This window comes from Theropithecus gelada, chromosome 6 (genome assembly GCF_003255815.1).
Source record: "Theropithecus gelada isolate Dixy chromosome 6, Tgel_1.0, whole genome shotgun sequence".
NCBI lineage: Eukaryota > Metazoa > Chordata > Mammalia > Primates > Cercopithecidae > Theropithecus > Theropithecus gelada.
The window spans coordinates 168,944,115-168,954,576 of NC_037673.1; the positions used below are offsets into that span (position 1 = coordinate 168,944,115).

General features: G+C 51.2%; 1 protein-coding gene across 1 annotated transcript; it reads right to left on the reverse strand.

The window, feature by feature from the left end:
* Positions 1-5,159: 5,159 nt before the first annotated feature.
* Positions 5,160-8,269, reverse strand: DUSP1 (dual specificity phosphatase 1). The gene is made up of 4 exons (XM_025387334.1): positions 7,607-8,269; positions 7,181-7,326; positions 6,637-6,856; positions 5,160-6,194 (listed from the first exon to the last, which is right to left on the reverse strand). The coding sequence occupies exons 1-4, from the start codon at positions 7,971-7,973 to the stop codon at positions 5,824-5,826; spliced, it is 1,104 nt and encodes a 367-aa protein (XP_025243119.1). The 5' UTR covers positions 7,974-8,269; the 3' UTR covers positions 5,160-5,823.
* Between the last annotated feature and the right edge of the window lie 2,193 nt (positions 8,270-10,462).

The following is a 10,462-nucleotide window of genomic DNA, read 5'->3' on the forward strand; positions in this document are numbered from 1 at the left end:
TAACATTTATTGTTAACTATGTGTCAGGTACTGTGCAAAACATTTCATATATACCATTTCATTTCACATTTCATACCATGTGAAGCAAAAAAAATTTTTTTTTTTTTTTTTTTTTTGAGACAGAGTTTTGCTTTTGTTGCCCAGGCTAGAGTACAACGGCACAATCTCAGCTCACTGCAACCTCTGCCTCCCAAGTTTAATCAATTCTTCTGCCTCAGCCACCCAAGTAGCTAGGGTTACAAGCATGCATCAACATGCCTGGCGAATTTTGTATTTTTAGTAGAGACAGGGTTTCACCATGTTGGTCAGGCTGGTCTCGAACTCCTGACCTCAGGTGATCCGCCTGCCTCAGCCTCCCGAAGTGCTGGGATTAACAGGTGTGAGCCACTGCACCCGGTCGTGAAGCAAATACTTTAACTCCCTTTTTAGAGATGTCAAAACTGAGGGTTTGAGAGGAGAAATAATCCACTCAAAGTCATACAGACACTAGTTGGACCTATCAGTTTTGTCCCAGGTGTTTGGAATAGAATCTCAAAATCCTCTTTGGTGGTATGATTTTCACATCTACTGGGTGTTTTACAAACCATGGGTACTTAAAATATGTTTATTGGATGAGTGAATGGTGTCAATCTTGGTGAAATTTTTAAATCCCATCTTTGCAGTGTGCTCCACTGCAGAGGGCTGTGCAGGCTGGGAAGGAAGGAGGGCCCAGGGGTCAGAAGTATGCGATGCCCCCACAGGCCCTTGTAGGGAACCCATTCCTGCAAGAACCAGTCCCATCTCCGTAACACCAACCGACCTTCTGAAGGTCCAGGACCCCTCACTACCTCTTCCCAGAAAGTGTCTATTTCCTCCCCACTTTGTCTCCCTGAACCAGCCTTCAGGAACCCTGGGGATTCCAGGACCCTCCCAAGCTTGGGTATGGAAGGGACTTAGCACTGGCAGAAGGGTGGGAGAGGAGAATAGATGAGGTTCACTGCAGGTGCTTCTTACACATGAGGGAACTGAGGCCCCGAAAGGGGAAGCAGCTTGCCCCAGGTTAGTGGGGCAGGGCTAGATGGGCTCAGAACAGAGGCCACTTCTCCAAAGCTCTGATGGCCCAGAGAAAAGTATTGTATGACGCGGGCCCAGGGTGTGACTTTGGCGAGGCAGCCCACTTTTGTTTTCCTTTGCCAGACACTCGGGCCGGAGGTACAGGGGTGCGCTCCTGCTTGAGGGACAGAATGCGGAGCAGCTGAGTCACAAGAGAACGATATTACTGGGCCATATTACAGATTGGGAAAACTGAGGTTAAAGAGTTTGATAGCAGGCCGGGCGCCTTGGTTCATGCCTGTAATCCCAGCACTTTGGGAGGCCGAGGCGGGGTGGATCACGAGGTCAGGAGATTGAGACCATCCTGGCCAACCTGGTGAAACCCTGTCTCTACTAAAAATACAAAAATTAGCTGGGCGTGGTGGCGCGTGCTTATAATCCCAGCTACTCAGGAGGCTGAGGCAGGAGAATCACTTGAACCAGGGAGTCGGAGGTTGCAGTGAGCTGAGATCCCACCACTGCACTCCAGCCTAGTGGCAGAGCGAGACTCCATCTCAAAAAAAAAAAAAAAAAAAAAAAAAGTTTGATAGCTTACACACCACTAACAGGTGGCAGAGTCAAGACTTGAACGCAGGTCTAGTCAACTCCAAATCACATACTATATCCACCAGTCCACAAACATACCTCAGGTCTTCGCTGCTCTCCTGTCCTTGGAGCCCTCTTCCCAGTTCACCTCTCAAATGGGCAACTGGGTTATATAATTCAGGTCTTAGTTTATCCTACCTTCATAGCCTTCATCCTTATTTTGTGATTATCTTATTTATATACCCCCCCACCATATATATTGCCGTGAGATGGCAAGTGACAAAGTAAAATTACTTTTGCTGTTTAGCGAAAATAGTAAAAGTAATTTTAGCTACTTATGAGTAGGAATTTTGTCTTACACCAAAGTATCCCCTGAGACTATATTTATCAATATTTGTTGAACACATGAATGAATGAATGAATGAATGAATGAATGAATGAATGAATGTGTGGGTCTCCTGCCTAGCTTTAAAAGCCACAGTCAAGGAAAAGGTGGCTATAACGTTATCTTCCTTGGCAGAGCACCGTTTAATCCACTGTGGCGCTAGCACGGAGAGCGCACCCTTTGTTCTCCACAGGATGGAAGACACCTCCTCGGCCGTCAGAGGGGAGCAGGGCTGCCGGTCTGCACCTACAGGCTGTTCTCAAACAGGCTCGCCCCGCAGAGCTCCGGAAAAGAGATGAGCAGCCCTCCCACCTGCTCTCCAGAAAGCAACCTGCAGAGAAAAACAGCCCAGGGTGACCTGGATCCACCCGGCGGGCGCGGGGCGGGGCCGCAGCAGCATTGTTTGCCTCTGTGTATGGCAACCAGAAACCACCGCAGCCAGCACTTCTCAGAGGCACCCCGCCCCCCTTTATTTTAATCTCCTAAACTGATTTGTCAGCAGCAGGAAGTGACATGACAGCTTTCCTCACAAAAGGGAAACTCCTCCGCGTTACCATGGGGATGGAGGCCACTGTAGGATCACAGATTTATATAATCTTAAAGGTGTACACACAATGATGTCAATGATGTCATCCTCCGACGGGGCCAGGGGAGGGAGGGAAAGGAACGCCAGAGGCTGCAAGTCCAAAGCAAATTAGCTACGATTTGCAAAATTCCGAGGAAAGGAGAGGATGCGGTGGAGGTGGCGGGTGGGGGGGTTTGGGGGGTTGGAGGTATTATAATGAAATAATGGGTGCCTGGAAACCACAGAAAAGCATAAAGTATGCATTGATGCATTTTCTACATCCCAGAATTAGAGAGATGGGAAGAGCAGTACTGAGATCCAGTGCAAACTGGTCATTTTACAGGGTGGGAAAACTGAACCAGGAGAACTGCCAGAAGTCATTAGGACAGAGACAAGGGGATGGAAACATTTCTCCATGGCCCATTGTGTGCCAGGCACTTTACATTCATTGGCCCATGTCTTTCTCACAAGTGAGCCTCAGCTTTGTCCTCTGTAAAATGGGTATTGCTGTCAAAGGCTACTTAACCTTAGCAGTACCTGGCACACAGTGCTCACTCGAAAACTGGCAACCATCACTGCCACATTATCAGTATTAAAAGTCTTATTTCAATCTCTTCCTGGGAAACAAACACGTTAATAGACTTTAAGTATCTTTCTTTTCATTAGGAGGCATTTTTTTTTCCCCAAGGAAAGCAGTCTGAGGCCAAATATGACATTCTCTGGAGGGGCTGAACACAGTGACTCCAGTACATGGGGATCGGGGGTTATCATCCCTGGCTCTCAGGGCTGGCATGAGGCAGAGTGGCTTGAGCTGGGAGAAGTGAGTGACTTGTTTTCACTGGCAGCTCCCTTAGGCAGCCGCTGTATTTTTCCACTGCGTGGATCACACTGGAGATTAATTTTGGTTCAGCCAGTGCCTGCCAAGCAAAAAGTGAAGGCCCTAACCCACGGGGAAGTCAGCCATGGCATCTGTCACAGACTCAATGTCGCTGGTACATTTCCACGGAGAGAGATATTTACAATAGTAAATTTCTAGGCTTTGATAAAAACATTGGGTACGATTTGTTTTGATAGGCATGAATATACTTGTAATCGGAAACCCAGCTGAGGAAATGAGCTTGCCAGCCCAGGGTAAGTTCTTAAAACTTAGAACACAGGGATCTTTCAGACCCTGGGAGTCAAGTGGCAGACAGTGAGCCAGAGGGGCAAAGTCAAGGACACTGATTCTGTGTAAAGACCTTGAACAACAGGACAGGACCAGACCCATAGCACAGGGTGCTCCTGGATAAGACAAATGGGGTATTTCCTTTTCTGCTTCCCATAGCACTTTGTCCAGAAACAGAGTGGAGTGGGGCGCTAAGGGGCCAGTAATCCAAGAACTTCACAGTTTCTTAACGCAACATTGTAGACTGGATTACAGGTTGTTAGCAATTACATCTTTTCTGTTTTTTGCCTGCTTGGCAAAGGAGTACAAATTCAGAGTATTATCCTAGATCAAGTTAGGTTTAATTGCTTATCTTCAATAAAATTATGAAATCAGAACAGCAGGTGACCTGAAGGAGACAACCAGCAAAAATGCCATGTCTATATGCAGAAACACCAGCGTGAATGTCCTCCGCAATGTTAGCAATGGTCAGGTTGGGAACAGGCTGTTGCAGGTGATGTATTTGCATGGTATTTGCTTATAGTGCTTGAATTTTTTTTTTTTTTTTTTTTTTTTTTTGCCATTCAATGTATTATTTTCACAATAACAAAAGCCTTTTTAAAAGCAAAAAGATAGGTCAGGAGTTCAAGACCAGCCTGACCAACATGGTGAAACCCCGTCTCTACTAAAAACACAAAAATTAGCCGGGCATGGTGACGTGCACCTGTAATCCCAGCTCCTTAGGAAGCTGAGGCAGGAGAATGGCTTGAACCTGGGGGGCAGATGTTGCAGTCAGCCGAGCTCATGCCATTGCACTCCAGCCTGGGCAACAGAGACTCTGTCTAAAAAAAAAAAAAAAAAAAAAAAAGCAAAAAGAGTGCCATGAGATGGGCAAATGAAAGTCCGAAACAGATATAGATTCCAATTCCCCTGTTTCTGCCACTTAGCCATGCTGGGTCTCAGCATCTCATCTGCAAAGGGCCTTGCTGAGTTTCTCCGGGGGCAGGTAGCACACACTGCCTTATATCATGTGTTTGGAAAAACTTTTGTCTCATAATTCCAGCACAGCTCAGAGACGGTCAGGCGACTTTTTATATTAACCTGAGGAGGGTATTAAATGAAAAAGGTAATCCAGGCAAGTGGCGATTTCCTCCTAGCTTTAGCTCTGGGGACACCTTAGCATCCTGGGTGACATAGTAGGTTACAGAGCTGCTAAAATGGGCATGGGCAGACACACTGATCCAATACTAAGAGTTCAGTTGTAGCATCTGGTGTTCCATGATACTCACTTGTCTTCCTCCCTTGCAACCCAGCCATTTCATGGGACCAATGGGCCACCACAGGGATCAGATCTCAACACATTCTGCAGGCCCTTGTCGAAATTCTTCCCTAGTTCACTAGTGGGAGAGGGACTGGGTGTGGTTGCCAAAGAAATAAAAGCATTGAAATTTCAATAGAAATGCCATAATTTATTCCATTGTATAAAAAAGTTATCCTTATGTAACAAAATGTCTTCTTAGAAGAAGAAATATATTATTTCAGGTCATAAATAATCAGCAAACATACAACTGTTGGCAACTAAAAAAAAACCCCAACACTGGTATTTTCCATCAGTGCTGAAAACAAACCTGCTTACGATATATTTACAGGATAGTACAGTACTCAAAAACAAAAATTGAGGTATTTGGTTCTTCTAGGAGTAGACAATGACATTTGTGGAGGCAGACACCTCCACAAAAATAAATAAGGTATATTCTCATATGTAGATGTGTCGTCGGGAATGATAATACTGGTAGGTATGTCAAGCATGAAGAGATTCTACAAAAAACAGGAGCGAGCAAAAAGAAACTGGCTCACACACTGAGTCCTTTCTCTTCTGCCCCATTTTGTCAGAGGGACTTGATGTACCCACTACATATTGGTCCCGAATGTGCTGAGTTCAGCAGATGTCTTGACGCTAAGTCATCATAACGACTGCTTAGGAACCCAGTGGAACTCGGGTGAAGTTAAATAAATAAAGACCAGCCCTCTCGAGCCCCTCCCAGAGTTACTGCATTTCTCCTCTCAAGGAGCCTGGAGTCCCAGGTGAAGAGCCTCACCTCCCACAGCCTTTCAGCAGCTGGGAGAGGTCGTGATGGGACTCTGAAGGTAGCTCAGCGCACTGTTCGTGGAGTGGACAGGGATGGAGACGGGGAAGTTGAACACAGTGGTGGTGGAGGTGCCTCGGTCGAGCACAGCCATGGCGGGGCTCCCAGCCTCTGCCGAGCAGTGTGGGGCCAGCACCTGGGACTCAAACTGCAGCAGCTGGCCCATGAAGCTGAAGTTGGGGGAGATGATGCTTCGCCTCTGCTTCACAAACTCAAAGGCCTCGTCTAGCTTGACTCGGTTAGTCCTCATGAGGTAAGCAAGGCAGATAGTAGCTGACCGGGAAATGCCTGCCTGGCAGTGGACAAACACCCTTCCTCCAGCATTCTTGATGGAGTCTAGAAAACAAAAGGAGCGGCTGGTTACTGGAGAGCTCAGGAGAACCACCCCAAGCCCAGGTACAGTGTATCTGAGAAAGGTCATGTGTGTCTCGTCTAGAAATGGTCAACATCACCACATGCCATCACATGGCTACTGTTCATGGAAGCAACTTGGGCACTGCGCAAAGGATGGCACAGGATTTAAACTCAGACTGGGGATTTCCACTCAGCAGATAGATCTCACACCAGTCAATTCAACTTTGTGAGCCCCAGTTTGCAAATCTGTAAAGTGGGACATTGAATCAAATCCACATTTTGCAGGAATGCTGCCCACACCAGACTGATACTGAATGTCTGGAAGAAGGCTCAGAAGACTTCAAGCTCTTGCCACAGAGGTTGGGCTTAGGGGCTAAAATGAGAAGAGAGAGGCAGAAAAGCCCCAGGCATCCATTCCATTTACCTATGAAGTCAATGGCCTCGTTGAACCAGGAGCTGATGTCTGCCTTGTGGTTGTCCTCCACAGGGATGCTCTTGTATTGGTAGTGACCCTCAAAATGGTTGGGACAATTGGCTGAGACGTTGATCAAGGCAGTGATGCCCAAGGCATCCAGCATGTCCTTGCGGGAAGCGTGATAGGCACTGCCCAGGTACAGAAAGGGCAGGATTTCCACCGGGCCACCCTGAAATCCAGAAATATCCAACATTCATCAAGCTCGCTCAAAGCCAAGGCCAGTGCCCACACCCACAAAAACTTTCTGCTGGAAAAGTCAATTTCAGATAGCGAGTGAACTCAGTTCTGTTGCTGGAGGATAAATAAATAGGGAACTAAGCCCATTTGCCTGGGCAGGACCAGCAAATTCATTTCTGTAGAGCCTACAATCATATCCCTGTGTCCCCTCCGTTATAAATAATGCTGCAGGTCACTTTCTATATTCTCCCTGGCACTACTCCTCCGTGCCTTTGCCAGTTCTTACTTCTCCCCTGTGGCAGGGACACCTACTAACCTGATCGTAGAGTGGGGTACTGCAGGAACTGCACCCAGATTCCGCGCTGTCAGGGACGCTAGTACTCAGGGGAAGGCTGAGCCCCATGGGGGTCGACTGTTTGCTGCACAGCTCCGGGCAGGAAGCCGAAAACGCCTCGTATCCTCCTGGGAATACAAAGACATTTTTTTTTCCTCATTAGTGACGCCGGGACAGGGCACCTTCATACGACTCCCCCACCCACCAAGGGCTGGAAGTTTACAGCGGAAAGGCCCAGGCAAGTCTTTGTTCCCAGAGCCAAACAAAGCCAATGACAAGTTCCAGAGATAAATGTACTCCAGCGCCCACGCGCTGCAGGTGGGGCGACCCCCCGGGAGCCAAGAGCCGAGGGTACCGGGCAAAATCTCAGGGGTGTGCGGCCCGCCCCGAGCTTCCCCGAGGGCGTACCTTTGAGGAAGAAGACTTGCGCGGCGCGCGCCTCGCGGCAGAGCGCACCGGCCGCCAGAGTCAGGGTGCCGTCGCGCTTGGCGCCGTCCAGGGCGGCGCTGCGCTCGTCCAGCAACACCACGGCGTGGTAGGCGCCGGCCAGCAGGCGGCCGCGCAGCTCGGCGTTGGGCACGATGTGCTCCAGGCCCATGGCGCCCTTGGCCCGGCGCCGCACGATGGTGCTGAAGCGCACGTTGACAGAGCCGGCGATGTGGCCGGCGTTGAAGGCGAAGAAGGAGCGGCAGTCCAGCAGCAGGCATTGCGCCGCGCGCTCCCTCAGCAGCGCCCGCAGGCCTCCAGCGTCCAGGGTGCCCACTTCCATGACCATGGCCGGCCTCAGCGCCCCCAGCGTGATCAGCCCTGCGGTGCTCTTTGTCCTCGGGGCCAAGGGCAGGGCGGCGCCTTTCGAGGAAAAGCTAGACCCCCGGGTCGCTCTGCGCCGAACCAAAAGCTGCTTTTGGACTGAGAGAGGAGCGTCACGCGGGGCTCTGGGCTCCTCGGCTTCTTCGCGGTTGCCCCGACTGCCCCTTCGAACCACGTCGCACACACAGCCCGAATGTCCTTCGCAGCGAGCCCTAACCGGGGAGCTCGTTTATATGCGGCCTCTGGGCGACGGGGCGGGCCTGACCCGCGCGCAGGGGGAGGAGGGTGTTTGTTTGAATGGTGATCACGTGACGGGGCGGTGACGTCACCCGCCCTGCCCGGCCCGGCGCCGCCGAGCTAGAGGGGAAGACGTCATCAGCCTCGGAGCTGGGTGCGCTCGCTGCGCGCTGGCTCGCGGCCCGGCCCCCGCCCTGCCGTCCGGCCTGCTCTTGGCGCGTCCCCAGGGACTGGGCCCGCGCCGCGCTCCGGGCCCAGCGGGGAGGCGGAGGGCTCGCTGCCAGCTGAGGCTGACCTCTGGGATGCGAGCGGCCGGGAGAATGGGCGACGTGCCACCTGCCTTGGCCTCGCCGCTCCTCCGTCTCTCCCTCCCCGAGTCCCCTTCCCCGTGCCCCTCGGCCTTCGACCTGAGCCGAAAGGGGCTTCCTGCGCTTTTGCATACTCTTGTGCCCCTTTCTCTCATTTCCTCATCACTAACAGGCGGGAAAACTGAGGTTCCCCAAGCGAAGCTACTGACTTGCCCAGAACCACACTACTGGGGTGTGGGGTGGGGCTGCGCGGGGGGCAGCACAGAGGCGCCTAAGATGAAGTTTGGAGAAAAATGAACAGTTCTGCCGATAGAAAAGTCGTTCCTACCAAGAACGACTCGAGCGAGTTGGGGCGGAGAGGTTCAGGGCAATGCTTTCCTGTTTCCCCGACTTTCTTTAAGGTGGCTTTAAAATATCTACATTTGCCATGAAAGTGTAAGCGAGCAAACCCCCAGCGGGAAATAATGCTCTTCCTAGTCTGTGGCCCCCGGAAGACTTGGAGCCAAGGAAGGCAGGTCAAGGGGCTGAAATCCCGGTCGGGGGTCGCAAGGCCCCGCGGCGGATTCCCGGGTTTGGCGTTTGGAGGGGTGAGGGGCGACCCGCAGCGCGACTCGACGGCGCCCCCCAGGGGCCGGCCGACACGTTTCTGTCACCTTGGCTCCAGACCGAGCTTCTCCATCCCTTTATTACACAAATAGGCAGTATACTGAGTGAGCGCCCACTAAGCGCTGGGCTGGGGGGCTCCAACCCGGAACAGAAGCCGGCCCCAACCCGCGCTCCCTGTCGTCGCTTCCGTTATAGGCTGAAGGCAAAATCCAATCCCGGGCCGTTCTGGGCGGATTGCCAGGACATGGATCGCAACGCTTGGGAAGACCCCCCGCCCCCAACGCCCAGCGATATCCGTGCCCTGAGTCCCAGTGACGGCCCCCTGGACAGCACAGCCTGCTGCAGCGACGCGACGCGCTAGGTACACAAACATAAACATTGCGCCACCCGCCCGGGTGCCGAGTCAGGAACATTCTGCGGTTTCCTCCCCTCCTGGGGGAGGGGATTTCACTGGCCACCCTCTGTCGTCGTTGTGCGAGCTGTATCACCAGAGGCAACTTCTGCATTTGCCTCGCTTAGCTTGCGTGTTTTCGCCTGCGCAAACGTTCTGCCTGGATTCTTCTAGAAAAGTTCAGGGAATGGAGTGCTTTTTTTTAAAAGGGCGTTTTCTACCTTCATTTGAACATTGGTCGAGGACAGCAAAGAGGTCCTCAGATAAGAGCAACACCCTCCCTGTATGGAGAGATAGAAGAAAAAGAAATTATTTGTTTATACTACTTATTCAGCTGAAGAACTCAACATACTTTTTGCGTTGAATCATAGAATGTTACAGCTGCTGACTTTTCACCGCATACCGACTTGATTTGTCCCATTTTTTTTTTCTCTCGCCAAGAGAATTCATTATACCTTCCCCTACCGAAATTTTTCAACAAGAAAACTCTTTTAAGGGCTGGGTGCTGTGGCTCACACCTGTAATCCCAGCACTTTGGGAGGCTGAGGCAGGCGGATCACGAGTTCAGGAGATCGAGACCATCCTGGCTAACACGGTGAAACCCCGTCTCTGCTAAACGTGCAAAAATTATCTGGGCGTAGTGGTGGACGCCTGTAATCCCAGTTACTCGGGAGGCTGAGGCAGGAGAATCGCCTGAAGCCCAGGAGGCGGAGGTTGCAGTGAGCCAAGATCACACTATGGCACTCTAGCCTGGTGACAGAGCAAGATTCTCTTTAGTGCCATTATCACGGTAGTAGTGGCACAGTCTGGCCCTAGAGCCAGGTATCTTCTGGCCTCTCCTGCTTTTCTCTCTCCTCCCTTGCTGGAAAGAGTATAAAAGTAGACTTGAACCCTGTCATTTTGCTGCTGGAT

Excerpts from the sequence above, each read along its gene's own strand:
- DUSP1 (XM_025387334.1), bottom strand. The coding sequence starts at position 7,973 with ATGGTCATGGAAGTGGGCACCCTGGACGCTGGAGGCCTGCGGGCGCTG. Across the intron at positions 7,327-7,606 it reads GCAAGTCTTCTTCCTCAAAG|GAGGATACGAGGCGTTTTCG; the intron begins GTACGCCCTCGG and ends TTGTATTCCCAG. Across the intron at positions 6,195-6,636 it reads CGAGGCCATTGACTTCATAG|ACTCCATCAAGAATGCTGGA; the intron begins GTAAATGGAATG and ends TTTGTTTTCTAG.